Genomic DNA, 25,929 nt, shown 5'->3' on the forward strand with positions numbered 1-25,929 from the left:
AATCATTGAACAATCATCTGCACAATCATTTGCACAATTTGCACATAGCTAAAAGGTAAAATGATACAGTAATTAAATATGATGATACACGTGTGCTTAATATTCAGGTTATTAGATTATATCTGTCTGTCTGTGTATATTTTTAAAACTGGATTACTTGCCAAAAAATATTCACACATGTTAATGTATTACCTGATCTACTTTTAAAAGTGTGTTCTGGCAGATTGTGCAGTCGGGCCCTGCTGCACAAGGGCTCCTGACTTTTGCATGCTTCTTCAAGTATTTTAACACTTGAGGCATTTTCTAATGATAAAATAGAATATTAAAACGCTGTATACTTTAGTACCTTCAGTGTTAAGGTAGGGTCAGATAGGACCGATTTTGAGCCCACTTAATTATTAAATACTAAATAAATTAATTTTCGGTTGTCGGTTTCTTGTTCTCTTTCCATGGACTTTAAAGAGAATTTTGCTGCTATCATTTTAGATCCGATTGGGGATTTAAACTGAGTAGAAAAACTTATGTAAAAACAGCATGTAAATTCCTGCTTAATACAAAGCTTCTTTTATTATGGACGTGACATAACATGACCTAAGTGTTTTCTAAATGCACATATTAAAATTATTATTTGTTTTACACTACTGCCCAACCTATCATTATTGATACAAGTTAATCTGACATAGTTTTAACGTATTAATCACATTGTGTTAGGTGGAATTAGCTGTATTACTTTGAGGCGTTCAAGTCAAACCGCGATTTGTGATGAAATGTCTCGTGAACGAAGGCATAAAACCGGTTAATACAGTACGGTGATGAAAGTCCTAAACCCAGAATGACTTGAATGCCTTTTGTATAAAACTACTGGAATAGGAATGGGAAGAAAAATCATGGAAGACACATCATAGGCCCATCAAGGCAATGTGATCGGGCCTTCATTCATTTTCCTTTTACACTAAATCTATTAATTGTAGGGTGGATTAAGGCATTATGGGTTTACGGCTCATCAAGTAAAATGAGATATTGTTTTATGGCTTATAAAAAATGTACGCCATAGACCCTTAAAGACAAAATGATTCCTTCATTCCATTTCCCACTTAAATGGTTTATAAGCCCGTCTCTTGCTAATATAGCATACCATATTGTTCTGTAGCTAATTTCCTGGTAATCCTTATGCTAAAAAAATTGATAGAAAAAAATGATAAAAAGCATTTTATTTTCAAGCAGTTAAAACACTGACAATGAAGAAGCATTTCAATCAAGTAAGGATTCCTTGTTTGACTAATATGGCACAATGACTTTTGTCTGTGATTTTCATAGACTGCTAGTCACATTTAATATCCATAATATACGCTGGTAGCATCTCTTTGCTGTACATAAAAAAGCAAGATAGAATACTGGTCTATGTTGCATACAGTTAAAGAATATTAGCACTATTATACAATATGTCTTGTTGACAAAAATGAAATAATACAAGAATATGGTTTGTCATCAAAAATTAACCAGTACTGGGTTCATATATATAACGTCTGTATGTTATTCAGGAATAATGGAGGCGAGGTTGAGAATATTTTAGCTGGAGAGGGAAACACTGAATGGAAAGAAAAAAAAATGACCACAGGCACAATCAGTCAGATTCTTAAAAACAAAACAAAACAAAAAAAAACAAAAAAAGAGAGTTAATTTTCTTCCCTCTAAAAATGCTGGAATAAAACCTGTGGTACGCTTTACGTTCTTCTCTTTCACAAACTACTGTATGACTTCAGGAAAACTGCAGATCCAGTGATGCCGATCGATATCTCACCAGTGTCGTTGTTCTAACTATAAGAAGAAAAGAAAAATTGTATAAATGATACATTAGGAGGAATATTACAATTATTGAGGGTGGCTAAAGTTGGGCTAAAGTTTGCAGCAAATGTGTTTTATGTGCTGAAAGAAGAAACAACCAATCATTTCTTAGCTGATGACATTGAATATACAGTACTGTACACTGCCTGGGCACAAAAAAAACAAACAAACAAACAAAAAAGCCAATTTTAAACACACAGCTAAACAGCTATTAAAAGACTGAGTCTCAAAAAAAGGAGTGAGTCTGCTATGAAATATAAAGATTGGACTTTGGAGTGATGGAAAAACGTCATGTGGTCTGATGAGTCCAGACTGATCCTATTCCAGGGTAAGAAGGGAAGCGCATGAAGCGATGCTCCCATCATGCATAGTGTCCACTGAGACAGTGTTATGATCTGGGGTTGCTTTAGTTGCTCAGGTCTTGGCTCAGCTACGATACGTGGCAATAAAATGGAGCTGACGACCTGAATGTGCTGAATGACCAGGATATCACATCTATGGTGTTTTTCTTCTGTTCTGGGAGCATGAGGAATCATTTTCACACATGAACTGGACACCACACTGGGCGCCATAATCAAAGCAAAAGGTGGTCGAAACAAATGATTGGTATGACTATTTCTTCTTTTTTTCTTGGCCAGGCAGTGTATGATTTACTCACTGAAATTACTGTCAAGGATTAATTTTATAAAATCCTTTGTGTGTGGGGGGGAACAGCGGTTATTTGTTTGGCCACAAAGGAGAGACTTAATAAGGAGAATAAGTTTGCCCTTGGTGGAAGAATTAAAGGAAAAACATACAAAAGGGTCCATTTTATCCACAAATTTGGCAATCGAGCTCACCAGATGGGGCCTCAGACCCAAGAGTCCAAGGGTTGAGGAGTGCGTTCCACCAAGCCAACAGCTGGCCTGCTAGTCCTGATGAAATGTCGCTTATCATTTACCCCCTGCAACAACAACAACAACAAAAAAAAAAACTACAGTCCCTGTAGTCATAAACCCCCTGCAGCACTGAGACTATTGTCTGGGATGAGAGGAATGCTCATGGATAGACTCTTAACACGATTCCACGAAAGCCAGATTACCTGAAAGGTTTCCCGTTCTATCATATGGCACGGCCCGTCTCCAACTCTGTCGCTCTGATCCGTGCTGCAGTATCCGTCTAAAGGGAAGTTGATCGCGTGTATGTAAGCAAGCTTAGAAATGCTAAACGTCCTTGATATAAAATGCATGAATGAATGAAACATGCACACACACACACACACACACTTCACTTCTAAGTAGGGCATCATGAGTGTGCATTCTGAAAGCAATCAGGACAAAGCCCAAGGATAGCTCTGACCTTGGTTTTTTTCCATTAAGGGCAGAGTGATGTCATCGTTGCCTAGCTTTGCATTCTTCTGCTTTTTGGGGACTCCAGACACAGCTGGCTGAACATACAAAAGAAAAAATATTGAAAATCACACAATGCAAACTGAATCTAAATGCATTCATTTTACTTGACCAGCTATTGACTGAGTTTCAACTCAAGCCTTTTTTTTTCTTTTTTGCAATATGAAGGCGTATTATATGCTATGGAAAGTGTACTACCTTAAAGTGAGATTTATTCCAGCCTCCCTTGGTCAGTGTGTGCCTTAAATCTTTGTAGGCCCACACAGTCTGGAGGACATGCGATGCCGCTTTGTTCTCTCTCACAGACTGGCTGTAGAGTTGAAAATGCAAAACAGGATTGGACCAAATTCTATGTATATCTCATCAACAAAAACATGACAGGAGTGTGTTGTTAAAGGAGAATAATTCACAGCATGGTGGACTGATACCTGTTTCTCTATAATACCTCATTCTGATGTGTTACAGTTTTTAATAAAGATGTGATGGATGCTTTTTTTCATCTGTTAATATTTGGATATACAACCTAATAAATATTGATGTTCTAACCGAACTCGGTTGCCTTTTCTATTCTGTAGTTAATGGGTGCGTTGTAGACACGGCAGGGCATTCTGTCACAGAAAAATATTCACTGATGCCGTTACCGAGACCAAAATGAATTATTTTCCGAGATGAACGTGTTCCTATGTGCTTTATTTCTTTTTCACTTGCATAGTTTCATTTACTATTGTGAAATTTCCATGAGACAAGCCAGTTTCTGTTATCTCGTATGATAAAGCAGCTGTAAACAGCTCTTCCATCACCTGCTCTTCTCTCTCTCTCTTGAATTTGAACCCTCTCCTCCCTGTCGCCAAACCTGATCCAACTACAATACAGTACGTTGTACATTATCTACAGTACCTTGTCTTGTTTATAGCCACCAGCTTCTGGATCCCCTGACCCTGAACGAGGAATCGTGCATTCTCCAGGTTGTCAGTGATGATCTCGTGTATGGTGTTGAGGACCGCCACCACCGTGTCCTCTTCCAGGTTTTTGGCAGGACGCTGCTGGCCGCTGGGCAGATTGCTGACCAGGTCCCGCATGGCGTAGCTCCCTACCAGAAGCGAACAGTGACAACACAGAACAGCATTAAGCTTGCAAACTCCAATTATGGTTTAAAATGAAAACATAAATGAATTCATAAATGTTTTTTTTTTTACATCATTAATGAAAATAAAAGGTCTATTGTTCCTTGCGATAGGGAAAGTAGGTATGTAGGTAGTCATGGTTAGAACTAATTGTGCGCTTTTAAGACAGCTTTTCTATAAGGCTGCGTTTTCCAGAGCGGCTATTGTGCCGTAAGAACTTAGACAGTGGACGCAAATTACAGACAGAAGATAAAAAAAGGTACCTGATTGCTTTCTTACCAACGAGATCTTTGTTTTTGTGGTCAATGGCAAGGTTGCGGAGCGCAATAGCGATAGCCCTCACCACTTTATCTGCATCTGAATGGAGTAGCTCAACCAAAATAGGCAGGCCTTTCTCTTTACGTACAGTCGCCCGGATGTAATTAGACCACTGAGGAAGGAGAGAGATAGAACAATGGGTTATTAAAGCATGCAAAAACATAGAATAAGTCTCATTTACATGAGATGTGGGGCTGAGAAGATAAATGCATTCTGTTGTAAAACAGGTTCGTATTCAGACAGGGGTTTGTCACCAACCTCCCCCACCCCACCCCCACCCCCCCCGTTCGCCCTTCACACACACAAAAAGAAAAAGAAAAAAACAAGAAAAATAAATAAATAAATAAATAAATCTCGCTCTCTCTATATATTTTACGCTAGGTACTTACAGCCCATAGTCCCGCAGACAGGTTTTGGAGAGCCCCTGCGGCCGCCTCCAGAGTGTTCTGGTTGTGGCTCAGCTTGAGGAGTGACAAATACAGCCTCACAACCTCCGGCTGATAGAGCAGCTCCAGACCTGCGCGGAGAGATATACACGCAGAAACTACATCAAACAGCATAGAATGTTGGCTCGAGTGATTCATAATTCAACAAGTGAACTTCTGTATGAGATGGATGCGAGAGACACCGAGCTTGTGCAGTGAAAAACAGTTTGCCTTGGTAGTCAGGAGTAGAGCAAAAACAGACGCGATATCAAATCTTTATGGGCATCTGTACGAAGAAAATAATGAGAATAATACGTTATGTGAGCTCCATCTTAACTGCCACTGTTTAAAACCTTCCTGCTCTCCAGAAGCATCTCATGTGTAAGATGGCATAAGCAAAATTCAAAAGGCACGGTAGTGAGAGATAACCCAAGGCATGTTCCCAGAACTATGGATGAATATCGAGCTGAAACTCTTTTCTTTTTTTATACAAGCTCTTAAAGGTCTTTAACTATTCAGCCAGCACAGCAATGAGCCTAGCTTCTGATCCTCTGAACCAACCCTACAGTACTTAACTCCACCAAGACGTTCCAAAGGATGGACATGGAAGGGAGACCCGAGGGACGAGAAGTCTCTACTGGTAAAGAAATAAAAAACACTGTTTCCCCCATCAACATCCCCTCAACCTGCCTGATGCTCCCAATAAATCAATAAAACATATTACATAAATATATTAAATTACGCTTTGCCTTATTCATGCTCTCGAGTTCCTCTGTGCAACCAAAGCCATATATTTTTAATTTTCTTCAAAAACCACACTGAGGTTATCTTGGATTCCTGACAAATCTGACACCAAGGAATAGCTTGGGCAATCATGAAAAACGGCGATATGAAATTATGGATCGTCAGCATGCTGACAGGATGGCAAAAGCACGCTCTGACTTCGATAACAGATCGCCTGATACCATTGTCGCTGGGATGGTATCAGAAAGGATTTAGATAACGTTGTGTTTCGGATATTTAAGTGCACCAGCGATACAGTCCCTCTTACACTCTGTGACCCAGATACATAAAATTATAAGATGCTTTAATAAAGTGCTTAAATACAAAGCGACCATTTCTTTTTCTTCATCTACTGTATGTAAAAACCGCTAATCTCGTCAATTTAGCACGTTCCCTTGCAGAGGCGGGATTCAGTTTGACGTGTTGACACGAAACACGCGAGTAACAGGTGTATCAGAGCATGGCTGCAGTGCTACAGTATTTCCCTCGTTCTCCTCATACTCGACACAGCGGCTAAAAAACACTTAATTATCCTCCTACACAAATCGAACGGCGTCTTGGCTCGGTCTTCCTCTCCACTTGGTGCGGAACACTGGCCTCGGCTCATCCGTGTCTCCCTGGTTCACTTCCCTCAAGGCCTCCCTCGGAAACGTTGTCGTCTTCCCGTGACCCGCCCGCTCTCCTTAGCAAAGCTGCTCCCACGACCTCTCCATCTGCCAACTTAACAGACATTTGTCTTCGGGCTGAATGCAGGCTATCAATTTGCATATGCTGCCTACGTCTCTACAAATTCGGTCCTGAATCGAACACTCCGCTTAACCTTCGGGTCCGTCTGTTGGCAGTCCGCATGCATTGTATTAAAAACCTAAAACGGGTTTTTACTTTTGAACCAGTTTGCATTGCACAAGATGAGAGGATGGACTAAATATTCATGTGGTGAAAGGAGCCAAATGAAATATAAGTATTGAATATCATAACGTGAAGTGAAGGCGCACCTTTCGTCGGGAGTGCACGCTTGGGCATGTCCGTAGCGCTGTTTGTTTTGTCGCTCGTCCCGTGTTTCCGGCCTGAAAAGGCAAACCAGTATGAGCATTGCAAAAGGTGGTGCGTTTCAAAACATCTCAAGCATCAAGCATTTCACATTGTCCAAAGCTTGAGTATACAGTATGTGTGGGAGGCTCTGTGGGTGTTGAGTGGGAGTGCTGAAAAAAAAAATAAAAAAAATAAAAAAATCAAGTGTATGTGACATGACTGGAAATAAAGCATCAAGGTTTTGCAGCACTGTCTACTGAACACTCAAAGCAAGGCAGGAACAGAAGCACACTCACACTGATTGAACCACTCCTCTGCAGATGAAGACAGTCGGACCAACAGTGTGAAAGCAAACACATAAAAAAAAAAAAACAAAGACACGTTCACAATGGCAGAATATATGTTGAAGTGCGACATTACAAAAGCTACAGTAGGGATACCCAAATCCTCTTTCAATAACAAAACGTCAGTTAGTTAAATTGTCCATAATATATGCTGTCGTGAAGAGAGCCTATTATCATTCTAGCCATAAACAAGTTTACAGTGAAAGGAAGCGTTCTGTGGCCTTCTGCGGATCGTTTGCTTTCATTACGGAACACATACGGAGATCGTTGGAACTGGTTTCCAAATACATTTACGTTTCCATTAAATACCTAACCTTTGGTACTACGTCCACCAAAACAATCGGGCACGTCCTTTTTCTTCTGGTGGCTCCTTGGCTTTGTGGTCTGAATAGTCGGGGTGCTGTAAAATTTCTCCGCCCCTGGTACCTCTTTGTGCACGTGGTAGGATAGATTACGTAGAATGCACACGCAGTTCTCGACAGACTGCGAAGGCACAACGAAATTAGTAAGAAAGTGTTAGAAAAATGGACAGACTGAAAGACAGATACCTGATCTCACTTTATATTGCAGGAAGAGTCCTCGTGGGAGTCCAAATTTTATATTGCGAGGAATTAAGAAAGTAATATCACAGACACAATACCCCGCTATCCAGGTGGATAGGATTCAGTAGATTATAGATTTTCATCATGTCTTCGTGGGTTGTTTTTTTGTTTTTAATCTATTCTTCTTGCGTTGGGCGTCTTGCACCCTTCTCGTTATTTTACCTTGTTATTCATATCCCTCCTAGCCACAGCAGAGTAAAGGGCATGGAGAAGAGCGTCCACAAGTCCCTCACACTCACGCATCTGCTGACGAGCCTCGGCCCCATCTGAGCTCACATTCCTGCAGGGGAAAGTGCTCTTGTGAGCTACAAAGCTGCACAGCACCTTTAATAAAAGAAAATCTCAAAACCAGATAACAAATACACTTTAAAATATTTTTTCAGATGAAATTCTAACCACAGTTCTGGAACTTTAAATCCAGAGAATCAAGAACTGACACAGAAAAATAGGCCAATAGATAGGCCAAAAACTACCTTAAACATCCAGATGTGTTCTTGAAAACTGTGGTCCATTCTGGAGCTCCTGGTCTCGAAGGGTCGTTGGGATCTCCTCTTAAACCCGAGTGTGGGATGATGATCTCGTCAGTCAGTGTCTGAAGCCCGTTGTTGATGATGACCATCTTTAGAGGCTCATGAGATGAAAGGTTCCACAGTGTGCCTAAGAGAGTGGATGAGAGCTAGATCAGGTTCTCAAAGCAGGCCAAAAGCCGCCTGAGCAACTGACAAGGAATTACACCAAATGCTAAATACTACACACCTGTAACTAACTCTCGAACCTCCATGTCGTTGGTCTTTCTTAGCAGCCTCAGAAGTGTAGGAATACCATCACTGTTCTTTATGGCCACCTTGTTAAAGTGATCCCTGCCAAAGGAAATATTCCTCAGGGCTCCACAGGCCTTGCGGTACACCTCGGCTTTGGGGTGGTCCAGCAAACCGACCAATATGGGGATGCCATGGAGTTGCCTCACATCCTGCTTGACCTTGTCATTTTCGTAACAGAGATGCTGCAGATAGGCTGCCGCATTAGACTTGACAGGGTCCATGGGATGACTAAGCATGGCAATGACTTCCCGCAAGTTGGGGTCCCTCCACCGAGGGTCCTTGCGAATGGTGTCCAGGCTGACCATGCTGGCCCGTTTATGAGGAATCAAGGTCTGCATCCTGTACAGATCCTGCAGGAAGGGATGCGGTAATGGACCAAGGTGATCGTCAACTCCGAGATCCATTGTAGGTCTCAAGGGTAGGGTTCCTCCCATCATAGGATGACTGATCGCTGGGATTGCTGACCTCAGGTCAGCACCATCCTGATCTCCTTTGGCGGCCCCGTTGCAAACCGGTCCTCCGATCCGACCAAAGCTGTCTCTGTGAAGCGGGAGGGTATAGCAGTTTTCTAAGTAGTTCCTGGTTGGTAGGGTTGTGTAAGAAGGGGGGTATGGGAAACCATGTGGAATGGTGCCATGATTAGTGAGGTCTACCCGAGGACTTTGAAGGGTGCCATGCCTGACAGGCTGGTCTTTGATGTCTTCAATCGGGGTGTTGGACGACGTATTGGTGTCAGAGTCGGGGGTTATCGTAGCAGCCTGAGACGGACTACTGTCATCTTCTTTCTCTACCGAGGCATTGGAAGCAAGAATGCTCTCTGAATCTTGGGAGCTCTCACACACTGTCTGAAATGTCTCTGCTGCTTCAGTTATACATTCCTGAGGGAGAAAAAAAGAAGAATGAATTTAAAATTCTATTTTGTCACATTCATAACATACACATTATGAAATGCAGTGAAATGCTTATACAAGTGCCTGTAAATCAAAAAGAAAGATTTATCTCACTCACTCACTTATCGACTTATCGTCTATACCGCTTTATTCTGTAAACAAGATCCCAGGGGGCCAGAAGTCTATCTCAGTGGACTTAGGGCACGAGACAGGGTAGACCCTGGAAGGGGTGCCAATTCATTGCAGAGCACACACACACACACATGCTCACTCACACACTACAGGCAATTTGGGAACACCAGTTAGCCTAATCTGCTTTGAACCGTGGGAGGAAACCCGGGGGGAACCCACCAAGCACGGGGAGAACATGCAAACTTCATGCACATGGACCTGCGGGTGCAAGGCCACTTAGATTTTTTAAATTGTTGTAAAACTTTAGACTGAAAATGTACAATATTTATAAAAGTTACCAAAATAAAATAGCAGGGTATAAATTGTAAACTCTGGGATGTAAAAGTATAGGAATATAGAAGTGTAAGAAAAATATAAATTAAATATGAAATGGAATGGTACCCCTACTGTATGTGCGTTGAATGACAGAATTAACACAATCAATGATCCATTCACTCATCCTTTCAATTATTCTTAAATCTATCTATTATGTTTTAAACCCATTTAAAAAAGTTAATAAATGAAAGACAAACTTAAAAAAGTAATCCTATCTGTTATAATGTTAATTCCCTAATGATTTTCTGCTGTGCTGGCAACATGGGCGGAATTTACATTTGGCTGAGTACTTGACATGCACAACATACACAAAAACAATTTTTCACTCAGCTGAAAATTAGTTTAACGTGGACTATGAAATGAGATTCAGGGGATCTCCGATTGAACTTGGTAAATTGCCAACAGCAGGGTGGTTTGATGCAACAAACTGGGTCCTATATTTCCAGTGAGCAATTACTTAAAACTGTTTTTTACCATATCTTGGCATGTACCAATATAGCACTATACCCCAATGTACCACAATTTCCTGACAAAGCATGCACCGTGAAAAGAAAAAAAATAAACACTAACAAGATTGCACAGAGTGTACAAGAACACACCATAAACGAAATATGACCTTGAATCAATAGCAATTTTGGTAGATATAAGTGTCGCTTGCAGAATGTCAAAATGATCGAAGCTTACATCAGCACCGCATGCACGTGGGCGCAGAGTTATTAATGAACATGGGTCTGTGTATCTGTGTTTTGCAGGTTGGCATCCTCACCTCCAGCTGTTTTGGCACAACTTCCTCGTGAGAGCTGGAGGCACTGAGAGGGTTCAACTCAGTGTCAGGGCTGGAGGACTTCTCTGTCCCAATCCCTGAGCTCTCATCATTCTGCAGCAGCATCCCAATACAATCACAGCATCGATGATTAATGCTCTTCATTATTATTAATAATAATAATAATAATAATAATATAAAAAATAATATATGTGCTGCTTTATTAGGAACACCCGTACTCCTGCACACTCATGCAATAGTTAATCATGTCCTAGGAGTGCGGTGCATAAAATCACAGGCCAAAAGAACTTCAGAAGGGAGAAACTATAACTATTTTTTTATTTCTGTAATCTTTGTCACACTTCAATTAATCAAATCATCAAAAAAAAAAAAAAAATATATATATATATATATATATATATATATATATATATATATATATACACACATACACACACACACACGCACTATATTACACAAAGATAACACAAGTACAGTAAATACAACATTTTTGTTTAATGATGATTGAATTTGTTAAGGTAAAAAAAGCTGTCAAAACCTACCTGTCACTATGTGAAAAAGTAATTACCCCCTAAACCTAATAACTGGTTGTACCACCCTTGGCAACAATAACAACTGTAATCAATCCTTTGCGATAACTGACAATGAGTCTCTCACACCAGTGTGGAGGGATTTTGGTTCGCTGTTCTTTGCAGAATAGTTTTAATTCAGCCACACTGGAAGGTTTTTTGAGCATAAATGGCCTGGTTTAAGGTCATCTCAACCCTATTTAAGACTGGATTTTGACTAGACCACTCCAAAACCTTCATTTTTATTTTATTATTATTATTTTTGAAACATTTAAAGATGGATTTTAGCTGGTATGTTCTAACATAGATCCAGGTAGGTTTGGATTTTTATTTTTTCCCTTAATAAATTACCTATCATTTACCAATTCACATTTTGTAGTCTTTTGAGTTATCTCTTTGTAATATTTAAATTTGTTAGACAATTTTAATCATTTAAATGCAACAGAAATTGCCAAATACTTTTTCTCAGCATTGCATGTGATCTTACACAGGTCACTTTAACTTTAACAACCTCCATTTACAACCACGATGAGCAGGACAGCATCTCAGGATGCACATAACATTAAGCCTTTGGGCTTCAGTTGGGCATTTTTCAGTGAGCCTAAGCTCGCTCTATCTTCAAACTGCTGTTCTTGTAGTCTGTTTAAACTCTGTGAACTGATGAGTGTGTAATTCCCGAGAGCTCAGCAGCTTCCGATACTCTCAAGCCAGCTCTTGACTTGGATTTGCATGATTGTGTGCAGTGCACTGCTGCTGCAAAATTGGCTGTTTGGATAATTTTATGAATAATTACTGAATGTTGTAGTTAACAGGATCTTCTCATTTGGTAGACAGATAGATACGGGGGTAAGTCAAAAATGATCCGCACCCTTGTGGTAGAATTTATTTGAATACATTTTTCGAAAAAACAAATACATCATTTTTTGACATGAGCGCCTTGCTTTTCAATAAACTTTATCCATGTGTCAAGAAGCTTTTGTATTCGCTCTTTATAAAAAACATCTTGATGTGTACCAGATGTGTACCTTCATCCTCATAAAGCTACGTAATTACTGAAGCATCTCCTCAGACAGACAGACAGACAAAGTCAAAAATTATCCACATTCCGGTTATATTAAAACTTCTGTTGGCCTGTCTGTTTAGGGCTACTGTCTCTCCAGTCACTGCTGTGCAAGGGTGAAACTAAGATGTGAGGAAAAAATGATTGCTCCACTTGTGATTTGCACAAAATAAGAGCAACATGTGAGTGTTTTCGCAAAAAGAAGTGTGTATAGTGAAGTTCAAGAAAGGTCGCACAAGTGTAGGAGCCGAATGCCCGTTCACGTCCACGGCTGACAAATGTCCGCACACTTCTGCTAATACTGTCGACACTGCAAAAACTTCGTTTTGAGATGTTAAAGCATCCTCCCCATAGTCCTGATCTCTCTCCATCAGACTGTTTGGTCCCCTAAAAGCAGCCATACCACGAAGGATGAAGCTTCACTTCTGATGAAGAAGTGGAGACAACGGTGTATTCAACCTAAAACATTTTTTAAAGAGCGCAAACGGATGCTTCTTGACAGACGGACAAAGTGTATTGAAAATCAATTAAGGTGATTATGTAAAAAAAAATGATGTATTTGTCTTTTCTAAAAGTTTAAACGTTCTGAATTACAACAAAATCTACAACTAGAGTATGGATAATGTTTGACTCACCATCGATGATCGATAGATAGATAGATAGATAGATAGATAGATAGATAGACCCTTCACCCTCTTATTAAGCCACCGCTTAGCCACGTGACTTACGTTAGTCTCTGTGTTCTGTGAGCTTCCGTTTGTGGACGTGACCGTGCTCAGATCCGAAGATGGCGTGTCCGGTATGTCTTCTGCAGACGGCACCTCTTCAGTCAACTCCTTTGTCTGTTTCTTTGAGGGCAGAGTCACAGGATCTTCTGGGCTCTGCTCCTTTGGCCCAAAGACAACAATAGGAAAGGAAAAAAAGATCAGTTGCAGAGGTGTTAGTAATAACAGATGCTGACCAAAGGACCTGAGGCTGACCTGAGTAAATAACCAACCTTTGCCGACTTAAAAGCTAACATGAGTCTGCAGATACAGATTATTCTTTAAAGAGCATATTTTGATGCTTTAGCTTTCTGTTTATATGGATGTAAGCCAAAAAAAAAAGTCCCAGATAATTAAAATGTCCCTGAATATATCATGATAAATTCTAAACAAGGACCCAAGGCACGCTTGTGAAATAGTACGATAACTCACAAATGATCTTTCATTCATTCAGCAGAAAATAAATAAAGAAATAAGCACAGCTTCCTCTCTGTACACTTTGGACCTGTGAATAATGCATGAGATTCTGTCAGCCAGAACTTTCTAGACACAACTAACTTTAAATATATCTGTTCTCGAGAAAGTCCACAAATAAAACAGGAAGACAGTAAATATGAAAACGACCCAGTATATACACCGATCTGCCAGAACGTTATGACAGACGGGCAGGTGAAGTGATTGATGACATTCATTATCTAGTTACAATGGCACTTGGACATCAGTGGGATAAATCAGGCAGCAAGTGAACATTTTATTCTTGAAGTTGTGGGAAGCAGAAAAATGGGCAGGTGTAAGGATCTGAGCGACTTTGACACGGGCCAAATTGTGATGTTGGGACGAGTGGGTTAGCGACTCTAAAACTGCACCTCTTGTAGGATATTCCAAGTTTGCAGTGGTCATGATCTACTGTACCAAAATTGGTCCAACAAAGGACAGGGTCATGGGCAGATAAGGCTTAATGATGCATGTGGGGAGCGAAGGCTGGCCCTTTGGTCTGATCCGACAGGAGAGACACTGTAGCTCTAATTGCTGGAAAAAAATGTAATGCTGGTTCTGATAGAGACGAGTCAGAGCACACAGTGCATCACAGCTTGTTGTTTATGGGGCTGCGTAGCCGCAGAAAGTTCAAGAAGGGTTTCATTGAGTGATTTTATAATTTGGGGTATATTCCATGTCTGCTGATAATAAGTATGTTTATCGTAAATATGTTTTTCAAAAATATCCTATTTGTCCTATTACAGGAAAGCATGGTATAATATCGCATAGACATTACGTGTATTCTGGGCTTAACTTGGCTTGAAAATTTCCAAATTGACCATTTTTGCCATGTCTGCTTTTGCAGTTGAGGGTTTCTTGGTTTCCTGGAGGGTTGTCTTTAATAGGTCGCGTATATTAATTACCCGTCAACTATGTTATGTGCACTATTATGGTTTACTGATTGTTTTTCATTTTAATGAAATTATTTGTTCAAATCTGACGTTAAACTGTTCATAAAAATGAGAAGTAGTTATTTTTGTTTAACTTGTTTTACTTTTGCAACTACTGTAGAAGATACTGTACTGAAGGAATTTACTAACTTAAACACCTGTTTTTTTTTTACTAAAAAACTACTGTTGAACTTTTTTACTTACAGTCAAACCTTGGATTACGAGCATAATTCGTTCAGAAGGCAGGTTCGTATTTCAAAACACTTGTAAACCAAATCGAATTTTCCCATAAGAAATAATGGAAATTTTAATTTTTCATTCCACAGCCCAAAGAAATAAATATGTAAAAGTAATTAACACAAAATAAAACAAATTAACATGCACTTCACCTTTAAAAAAAGTAAAAATAAATCCCGACCGATGAGTGTTTCCGTTTGTGCGCACAGGCGCTGTGTGTGTGTATGTGTGTGTGTGAAGCTAAAGTAAGGAGCCCCTCCCCTCTCCCCCTTCTTGTCATACACAGTTACCCTCTTTTCAAACACACTGTTTTAAAGTAAAAATAAAAAAATGTAACCTGCACTTTACCTTTGAAAAGAATCGCGACAGAACAGTGTTTCTGTGTAGAGCAGAGAGAGAACACACTCTGTGTCTGTGTCTGTGAAGTATATATACGAAGCCTAATGATTCACACAAAAGACACGATGCACACATGCGTATCCCAACTCACATTGGTGAAACCCAATTCACAAAAAAACAACTTACGTGCACAAAAAATATATATTCATAATATACATTTAACAAATGCAAAACACAATTCACATATGTACAACTGTGTAAAATTTTTTTGAATGTTTAAAATTTATGAATGCATCATGTGAATGTGTGACAAACATGTAATGAGGCTGAAGTGTTTATAAAGATGATAAAGTGGTTAGCTGTGTTATTTCCGGCGAAGGTAATTAATAAAACATTATAAAATAAAGTAATAACTTAAACGTGCACCCTGTTCTTGGTTTGAGGAGTTAAAACTTCATTTCTGTTGTAATTAACTCAGATTGTGCAAAAGGTCTGCAAAGCTGACCTACTTGAATGCTGCGCTCCTGGAGGGCTGTGATTGGTTGAATGGTGAGGTCGCATCTGATTGGCTAAAGAGCACGAATGACCCACGTTGGTGCCAGCAAAGTCTCAAAAATACACACACACAAATCCAGGGATATTCACACAGACGAAAGATGATTTTCACATGCACAGTCCATGATGCACTCGTGAATTTTAAACATTAAAAAAAAAATTACACAGTTGTACATATGTTTTGCATTTGTGAAATGTATATTATGAATATATCTTTTTTTTGTGCATGTGAGTTGTTTTTTTGTGAATATATATTTTTTTCGTGCATGTGAATTTGCTTCCATAAAAGTAGGAGGGGTCTGTGTGTGTATGTGGCACGGTGTCCAATGACGCTTGTGCACACAGACACAAAGAGCAGGCTAAGACAGAGAGAGAAAATGGATCTTTACCCATCTAATGAGACGTGCTTTTGCTTTACACGTGTGCTGTACACATGCATACAGACACAAAATAAAATATGTTTTACGCACACACACATGGTCACAGTGTTATAGTAAACAGTATTTGTAGTAGATGTTGATTATACCAGTAAGAGATGCGCACTAAGACCCAGCAGGGGATACGATTACACACAATCCTGCAGTGCAAGAGAGAGAAAAACCATTGGCTCAGTTGTGATCACGTGACGTGTGCTCGTTTTCCAAGTCAAAATTTATAAAAAAATCTTTGCTCGTCTTGCGGAACATTTACAAACCGCGTTACTCGCAATCCAGGGTTTCACTGCATAAAATGTGTGTGTCCTGTCCACCACCAAAACCACCTCATAAATGGACCCTAGAGCAAGGGAAAAAGTCTGATAAATTTATTTTACATCATGTGGACGGCGTTTGTGCCGCTTACCTGGGCAAAAGCTGGCACCAGGATGCACTATGAGAAGATGGCAAGCCAGCAGATGTGGTATGATGCTTTGGCCAGTGCTCTCCTGGGGAACCTCGGGTCATGCCATTCATGTGGATTCAAGTTTGGCACAAACCACCTACCTGAACATTGTTGCTGACCAAGTACACCCCAAACATTATTGCCAGATGGAAGTGACTCTCTTAAAAAGGTAAAAAAAAAAAAAAATGGTTTGTGGAACACAAAAAGAGTTTGGGGCGTTGACTTCGCTTGCAAATTCTCCAGATCTTAATCCAAACAAGACTCTTTGAGACTTTGGGACGTCCTGGAAAAGCAAGTCGGATTAATCGAGGCCCTACGTTGCCACTTACAGGACTTAGAAGATCTGCTACTTGATGCAGGATACCACACACATACCTTCAGAGGTCTAGTGGAGTCCTGGCTTCGAAGGGTCAGGGCTGTTTTGCCGGCTAAAGTGGGACCTGCTCAATATAAGGTGGGCGGTCATAATGTCATGGCTGATCAGTGTATGTTGCTGTCTGCACTGGAGATATTAGAATTTATGGAAATGCAAACATAATGTTCTCTCTCTCTCTCTCTCTCTCTTTGCACTTGGAGCGCTCAACATGGATACACTCTCACAGAACAACCTGAGAGATGTTCGCCTACACACTCACTAATGGCGGAAAGAACAAAACAGTCGAAAGTAGGATTAGTTTATTCGAGTTCATGATGCCAGTGCTCCTGCTACAATTGCAATAAAACCATTTTTGCTAATGTTCCTATTACTAGAGGTAATACTGGCAATGTTGCAGAACACCTTGTAGATGTGCTGTACATAGCAGAAGCACAGATACAGAGTTTGCCAAGACTGTATTGACATTGCAAATAGGCTTTTAAATAAATACAACAAAATAATTTTAATGATCTCAAAGTGATGTAGGAAGAACGTTTAAATGATTAAACTAAGTAATTTCACTGGGCCAGTAACAGGTTTACATAATGGGGTGAAGTGATGTGGGAATAAATCCTTAATTACTTATGTATTTTAAACTCCGGGAATATTTTAAAGAGTTTATCAGATTCATTATAATATATAATACTAATATATAATTTCTAAAATAATATGTATATATATATATATACATATTATTTTAAAAATTATATATATATATATATATATATATATATATATATATATAATAATATATATATATATAAATAATAATATATATATATATATATAGATATATATATATAGTACTTAATAAAATAGCCATGCAATTGATGGCTGGTTCAGAAATTCAAAATTGCAAATATGTGACTTTGTTTTATTTATTTCTTTTTTTTTTAAAGAAATTAGAAGCGAATATGAAATAAATGCAAATTTGTTATCAAGCTTATGTAAGGATAGTAAATCCTGCCTTCTGCATTATGATTGGTTAGAAATTAAATCTGTCCCATCTAGGATTGGTTAAAATCCTAAAGCACAAATGTGGAATTTAAAGTTTTTTTTTTTTGCAGTTTAGCACAACATTTGTTTATTATTAAAACTCAGTGTCAGTGTCAGTTTTAAACAGGTTTACGTATCATTTAAAGGTTTGTCATGTACATCCTATACTGGTCAGGCGAATTATGGCTTCTGCATTATAATCGGATTTTGGTCTCATTAATTATTCAATGTGTGTAAAATGTGAGCCAATCCCACAGCACAGAGGCGGGACTTTATTCATTGTTGCATTTAGCGCAGTTTAGCTAAGGATATATAATGATTAATTATTACATCATCACATTATTACTAAATAATTAGGTTCATTAATGACAAGGATTCATTTCCTAGTGTATGAGCATGCCTAGTTGTTGAAAGATGACACAGAGGTATATGTCACTTAACATTTTGTGAAATTTAGCAATAAAAGAATTCCCTAGTTTCCTTTTACATGTACTTGCAGTATTTTTTATAAATGTATTGTTTCCATCCATGTCCCTTTTTTTTTTTTTTTTGTAGATTTGGTCGCGATATGGACCCAAACTCCATGCACACAGACACGAAACATGAATCGAACCCAGACCCTGGAGGTGCGAGATGACAGTGCTAACCACTATGCCACCTTGTTCCTTGCACTATGTTCTTTAATGGGTTAAAAAAAAAGCCAAACTTGCTGAGTGCACATTTTCTTTATATTAACATTGATACTAAACCTCTCTCTACACATACCTATGCCTTTTACCGTAGATTAACTATAGATTTACTGCCTATATTAAAAACGTATGCTGATGAGAGGTGTCTAGATTAGGATACACACAATACTGTATAAACACTTTATCTGGGAGCTGCAATCAGATTCATTCCATGTAAACACATCCACTTGCATACAATTCATTCAGGAACCATTATTCAACAGAATAACAAAGCAGTGTTTATTCTATTCTTAATGAATTGTCTTGTACTCTAATAGAAAAAAAAGAAATAACCAGAGTATCTCAACACTATACTGAATATGATAAGCAGTATCATTAAGAGTAGTAGTAGCGATGATATCCTCCTGATTTCCATCGCAGTTCTTAAGCCACCGTCATATCTCTCACACCTATTAGAGTAATGACTGCACCTCCGAGCTGTTTTGTAGCGTCTAGTACAGTTGCTTTATCTTCGAATCATAAAGCAATCTCTTTTAAATTACAGTGCATGATGAGACAGTTTAAGGGAGGCAGCCATGCATTTATAAAAAGGACGGCTGGACTATCAGCGTGACAGTGTGGCAACAAACGGCTGATTGCTCTGGAAACAAGCATCGACCCTTCAACGGCGCACTAAGCATGCCAATGAGATCCTTTTTCTTTTTCTCTTTGAATATTTCAAGCTCTGAACCAAAGCACTAACATTATATTATGCTGTGTAATGCAACCTAAGGTGATATGACAACAACGATGCAACAATCGTTATTCTATGAAGAAGGGAAAAAAAACCTCCTGCACAACACCAGAAAAGAACTTGACGAAGGAATATACATGTACTAGAGATTCCGGTGCTTGATCCTGACACACTTCTGTTATTGCACCTAGTCTTGAATCCTCATGCTCTACTTTTGCTTGAAGTTTTCTAGGCTTGTAGTTCACCTGCTGCTGTAGGTCTCATGTGCATCATCTAAAGTCTAACCTTTACTTCGGTGGACAATCTCGTCTGGATAAGTAAGAGCTGCTGCTGTAGTTACAACATCTGTCCTGTGCTCATCCCAGTGCTCATCTTTTAACTACTGTTTAACCTTACAGTATACCTTTGCACTGTAAAAGAGTTGGATTATTTATCCAGTGACCCAGCTATCCAGTGTCACAAGACGATGTGTTCTTCATTACAGGTTTAAAAGAAGAAAAAAAAAAAAGTTTCTTATTCATGTACTCTCAAGGGGTTTTTCCTTGCCACTCTTACCTCTTGTTCTCTGGATTTTAGTACATCTGCTTTGTGCTTCGAGACATCTCGCGTTAAAGTGCTGTGCCAAAATATCAAAGTGAATTGAGCAAAATTTTGCAACCTAATTTCCAAAGTGTCTCATAAGAACTTGTACACTATGCTCAGGCGGCAGGTAATGAATTCTGCTGAACGCTGACCTCTAGATCTACTTATTTTGTCCCTTTTGAAAGATAAACGTGCGGTTATGCATGGCTAATGTGAACACAAACAGTTTAACAACCTCCAGGGAAAGTGCAAATGGAATTACTTTTTGGGAATAACCAGCCACCACCTGATCCAATATTATCACCAATCCTAGGTGCCTATTCAATTAAAATTGCAATTCTATACGTATCGCAAATTTAAAAATATCCCATATCCGATTTTGTGACAATTTTTAAGCTTTTAAAAAGTTTATTAATTAATTAAATGTTGTCTATTCCTTATAACATTAGTTGTCTCAATTAATAACCAAGAACAGCATTTACACAGTACATGCAAAGTTAACTTCAATACATGTGTTAAACATTTAACTGAGCAGTACGTGTCTCTTTCCTCCATCATAATTATTATTTTTAAACAAAATTAGCAAATAATCACTCCTACCACACGGGATGAAAAGGTGTAAATAGTTCAGAATGTACCACCTGTACGATTATAAAGAATCTGTGACGGTTTACCACCTCAAATGCCACAAAAGTCTCAAAGTCTCAAAACAACTTGACAGTGAGCAGGCAGGGTGAGTGCGGCTTCTACACAAAATTTTGGACTAGGCTTTTTTTCGGAGGCTAATGTAATGCCATGAAAATGCGTTTCTGTTGTGCCACTTAAAAGCTTCTGCACTCTGTACAGAATCATTTATATCTGAGGCTAATCACCGGTCACAACCAATCAGTGTAAAAAATCAATTGAAAACCAGTCAATCTTTATGACTGGTTCATCTTTATGATCGCTATTTCCGTAAAAGTATATTTTTTAAACAATTTTGGAGTCAATGTGGTAATACATGAATCACCACACAAAAGAACTGCATTTCATAACTGAATTGATTTTTTACCCTACCTCTAGTGAAAAGACTAAAGCTTTGAAATGACCTTGTATATTCTTGCATAATAAATTCCAAACCCAGCAACACTTCTGTTACAAACATGCTCTGAGTTATCGGTCGTGAAAAGCATCCAATGATAGAGCTTAAGATTTTAAAGGCAAAGCTGCTCAGAAATACACGTTATTGATCTCAAAGTGATAGATCGACTTAGTCGACCCAATGCAAATAAGGAAGTTTGAAGCAGAAGAAGCTGGAAAGAAGAAAGCAAAGCATGAGAGCTTGTCACATGGGATTTGCATTAAAGCCCTCCACAGCCAGCATGCTTTCATGCCCATGAGGGCATGGGATTCTATGTGATCCTGCAGTCCCTCTTGCAGAATTAACTCCCAATCCTCCTCTGCATAAGCTTCGTAACACTCCAAAATGTGACACGTTTACGGCGCCACTTGTCACCCCTTTCTGCAATCTTGTGACACCCTGTAATAGTGCCCGTGTGCAATCGTCTTGAGTAAATGCAGCACTAAGTCTATCATCCCCTCATCTTCTTCTCCCATACCGCTGGCCACGGTGCTCAATCATGCCGTCAAACACTCTTATCAGTTTAGCTGCAAAGACCAAGGGACAACACGGCTCAGCGTTCCTAATGAGCACGACCCGCTCAAGGGCACATCTGAGGCACGCCGGCCATAACGTCTTGTCAGAAACCAGAATCTGACAAATGAATCGTTCACACTGATGGCAAAGCCGAGATGAACACTGACATGCACTGTTTGCGTCACCTCAAGTCTCGGCCAGGGCAGCTGTGGACCCAAAGTGATGCATGAGACAGAAACACCAAAGATTTTGGTTTTCCACAGTTGCTTAACACATCATTCCCTGCGAATATTCTTTTGCTTACCTCATTTCTGTAAGCATGAAGTTCTGCACACTGTCAGTTGTTCACAGAAAACACACACACACACATCTATGCCTCTGCAGTATTGCCTGCTAGTCTTAGCAGGAACCATCATCCCAACAGACCCCCCCAACACACTCCCTCAGTGCTGAGCAGAGCACCGCCTCAGCATAAAGCCAAAGCATCTCCTGCACACACACACACACACACACGCCCTGCAGCCTGAGGATAGTTAATCACGCGCTAAACCCGCATATTTACATCGCATTCCGCTTGGAAGAACCTGGCGCGCGCATGTGCGTGATTTCGCCGGCGTGCAAAAGCGTTTATACAGCGCGTTATCCCTGAGCAGAACTAGAACATCACGCAAATCGCTGCATGTTGTGTGTGCGTGCGCGCGCGCTCGTGTGTGTGTGTGTGTGCGTGCATGCATGTGCATGTGTATATGTGCGCGCGCGAGAGAGAGAGTCATAGAAAAATCCAGAGAGCGATGATGCGCGCGCTGGCTCGTTCCTTACAATTTAAAAAAGCGGGAAAAAAAGATTAGACGCGATGCGGCGCGTGAGAAAGGGGGAAAAAGATCAAAAGAAAACCATTGCAATGAAGAATAAACTCACCTCTTTTATCTCCGCCGGCATTCTGAGTGTTGAGTAACGGCTGTAACGAGCTAACGTTCTTTTTTTCCCCCTTCCTCCTTGTTTTTTTCTTTCCGTTACCTTTTAATCCGTTCTGTTGTTTAACACAGAGTTTTTAAGCGCTAACGGCTCAGGAGCGCGCAGCCATCCTATCTGCGGCTCGCTGGGTCGCGCTCACACACTCGAGTCCTCGATAACGAGTCGGTTCTGTCTGAACGACTCTTCTGATCGAATTCAAAGTTGTGTTCGTTCTGTTAATTAGCTGTGTGTGTGTGTGTGTGTTGTTGTTGTTGTTGGGTTTGATGTGCAAAGCACAGGTTGTCTTCATTAATTCATCTTCTGTAGCAGTTATCCTGTGTACAGGGTCACTGAGGGGTATCCCAGGACACTTAGGGCAATAGGTCTGGTGGTGCAAGGCAACAGGTCACATTGGAGGTGCCCCATATCCCCAAATCACAGGATCCTCTGCAACCCTGACCAGGATTAAGTACTTACTTAAGACGAATAAATTCATTTTATTTTTTTCGATGATCATTACACCAAATCATTTCATTTTCATCGGGAATGAACTTTAAACCCAACATGTTATAAAATCAACATGTTAGGATTCATTTTGTACCAAGGAATAAAATAAAATAATATATTGTGCAAATCATTGGCACAGTGGCTTATTGGTTAGCACCGTGGCCTTGCACCTCCAAGGTTAAGGGTTTAATTCCCAGTGCGTGAACGTGCAGTTTGCATGTTCTCCTTGTGCTTGTTTAGTTAAGTTTTATTGGTGTTCCCAAATTGCCGGGGTGTGGATGCCCTGTGCTGAACTGGCCACCTGTTTAAGGTGTACTCCGTCCAAAGTGTCCTGAGATAGGCTCCAGGCCCCATGCGACCCTGTATACAGAATAAAGTGGTATGGACAATAAATGAGATAAAAAAAAATCTTATTATTTCTTTTATAAATGCAGAATATGATAAAAACTTGTATATACTGTAATGCAGTAATATTTATACTTTAAAATTTATACAGCAAATTATACTTATGGCAAACAGTTTATAATGACTGTTGAACTTACACACCTGAAAGTGTTTGCTAGTACTGTATGATGGAAAGGCTCCCAGACCTTGACAGATTTTGAGCTCAACAGGGGGTCATGATAGCATGGTTTCATTGCTGCTTTATCCACTTTAATATGTGATCTGGGTCAGACTCAGTAGTGATTCTGTACCACTGTTAATTTTATCTTTGTCCATCTGCTGGGAACATTGATACACACATCGTTACACTTCACCATCATTTATGGTTTATTAGACAAGTTAGTGATAGGCCCGAGTGCAGAAAATGGCAGTAGCCCAGAAAACTAAATGTCTGATGGAGATCAAGGCCACGCTTTGACGACATATTTATAAACTCTATATGTCTACTGTTCTCAAAGCTCCAAGTTATTATGGTAAAAAATAGTGTCAACTGGAATCAAATGATTTTTTAAATAAAAATTAATTGCTTGATTCGAAGATACAGAGGCTCTTTATATAGTATACTGTACTTTAATAGTCAATTTGTTAAATACATTTTTTCTAAAGTTCAACTAAATTCAATTAAATTTAATTTGTATAGCGCTTTTAACAGTTGTCATTGTTGCAAAGCAGCTTTACATGATCAAAAGAAATTATGGAAGTTTGTATGAATCAAAATGATTAGATAGTCCCTGATGAGCATGCCGAGGGCAATGGTGAAATGGATAAAAGGGATTGATCTGCAGTCATACTGTGTGTTAGGCACAGTTCAAGGCAGTTCAACACAACAATTGATGTCTTCAAGTTATAATGGAGTCCAAAGAAGATCATGATTTAATTTATAGTGAAATGTTAGATATTGCTACATGTTGCCAGCAATTGTTGGGATTTTGCCCCATATCATTGCTACCCCATTCCTGGACAGGACATGAAGTCATAAACTAAAGTTTTGTCTGGCTTTGCTTAAAAAAACAAAAAAAAAAAACATCCAGGAATAACGGTGTTAGGTGCTGGGATTGCATCCCATAGTACTGAATCAAACCAAACCAGAACTTCGCCGGCTCGACTCACTTGAACAGGTTTTGTTCAAAAGAATCAAATCACTAAAGTGAGTCGTAAGGAACATCATTAGTGTAAAAAGAAGGCAGCATCCAACACAGCTAATCAGAAAGGAGGCGTTTCCTTGCTGGATACGCAAACGCAGCCATGTGGTTTCAACTCTGTTTCTCCACAAAATGAGTGAAGCATTGAGGGAAAGTGAGATTGTGAGTGTGAGAGCAAAACACGGAAAGAGAGAGAGAGAGAGAGAAAAGGAGCTTAGCTCAAGCATAGCCTTACCAAACACACATGAGTGAAGGACAGATGAAAGCAAGCCTGTCAAATCCACCATCACACTCCAGCTAAGCCTCCTCAATCCATCACAGGGAAATACTGTCCACTAATTAAAGCGATGGATAGACCCTGGTTATAAGGTCCAAAAATGTATTACTTTGTTCAGCTGAGCTGCCAAGATGTTCTGCTCTACTGAATATATTGGGCTTTTTAGGATGTGTACAGGCTCTGCGATTGAGTTATATTCTAAAGAAATATACCAGAGATGATGCTTTATTTCTACAGACTCAGAGTATAACAGGGCTAACAACAACCCCACTTAAAAAATTTGTGACTGAAGTCAGAATAATAAAGTAGCAGTGAAAGTTATAAACTTTTTATACACACAAGAGGGCGAGTCAAAAATGATCTGCGCTCTGGTTACATTTCTTGTCCACCCTGCCTTATTAGCGCTTTCCATTTAAGGCTACGGTCTCCCCAGTCACTGCTGTGCAGGTGTGAATGTGTAACACAAGTTCATTCGTAACTATGGTTCGAGCAAAAACTGATGTTCCACCTGTGATTTGCACGAAGAAAGAGCTGTGGGCAGCGATTCGCTTTTTATTTGTTGTAGTCTGAGGGTGTACCTGGTGCCGAAACAACTCACGGAAGAGCATGGACATACTGTGTTTGGATATCTGCAAACTAAATGTGTACTTTCAATACTTTAAGGAAGGTGAAAGGCTTGTAGTCATGAATCTATGTCTTATCACCAGTAAAGAGAATCATAACTGGTAGTAAACATAGATTCATCACTGCAAACCTTAAAGTAAACAGCTGAGCATGAAACATCCTCAATCATTGACTGAGAAAAAGTTCAAAAGATACCCATCAGCTGGAAAATTGATGCTTACAGTTTTCTGAGATTCT

At 39.6% G+C, this 25,929-nt stretch overlaps 1 protein-coding gene across 3 annotated transcripts; it reads right to left on the minus strand.

The window, feature by feature from the left end:
• Positions 1 to 1,260: 1,260 nt before the first annotated feature.
• On the minus strand, positions 1,261 to 22,823 carry arvcfa (ARVCF delta catenin family member a). Of its 3 annotated transcripts, XM_053476374.1 has the most exons (17): positions 22,663 to 22,823; positions 13,221 to 13,379; positions 10,846 to 10,956; positions 8,618 to 9,560; positions 8,335 to 8,518; positions 8,024 to 8,141; positions 7,574 to 7,742; positions 7,212 to 7,229; positions 6,879 to 6,950; positions 5,065 to 5,192; positions 4,637 to 4,787; positions 4,131 to 4,323; positions 3,432 to 3,543; positions 3,184 to 3,271; positions 2,927 to 3,003; positions 2,685 to 2,788; positions 1,261 to 1,818 (listed from the first exon to the last, which is right to left on the minus strand). In XM_053476374.1, the coding sequence occupies exons 1-16, from the start codon at positions 22,681 to 22,683 to the stop codon at positions 2,696 to 2,698; spliced, it is 2,637 nt and encodes an 878-aa protein (XP_053332349.1). In that variant the 5' UTR covers positions 22,684 to 22,823; the 3' UTR covers positions 1,261 to 1,818; positions 2,685 to 2,695. The 3 variants fall into 3 exon arrangements, with proteins under 3 accessions (XP_053332349.1, XP_053332352.1, XP_053332350.1); XM_053476377.1 differs by lacking the exon at positions 10,846 to 10,956; XM_053476375.1 differs by lacking the exon at positions 7,212 to 7,229.
• Positions 22,824 to 25,929: the final 3,106 nt, after the last annotated feature.

Source organism: Clarias gariepinus, chromosome 17, assembly GCF_024256425.1.
Source record: "Clarias gariepinus isolate MV-2021 ecotype Netherlands chromosome 17, CGAR_prim_01v2, whole genome shotgun sequence".
Taxonomy (NCBI): domain Eukaryota; kingdom Metazoa; phylum Chordata; class Actinopteri; order Siluriformes; family Clariidae; genus Clarias; species Clarias gariepinus.

What these genes read in the sequence shown, in the direction of transcription:
- arvcfa (XM_053476374.1), bottom strand. Translation starts at nt 22,683, where the DNA reads ATGCCGGCGGAGATAAAAGAG. An exon ending in TTGTGCCAAAACAGCTGGAG is followed by an intron (nt 9,561 to 10,845) that starts GTGAGGATGCCA and finishes TTTCTCCCTCAG; the next exon opens with GAATGTATAACTGAAGCAGC. An exon ending in AACACATCTGGATGTTTAAG is followed by an intron (nt 8,142 to 8,334) that starts GTAGTTTTTGGC and finishes TTTCCCCTGCAG; the next exon opens with GAATGTGAGCTCAGATGGGG.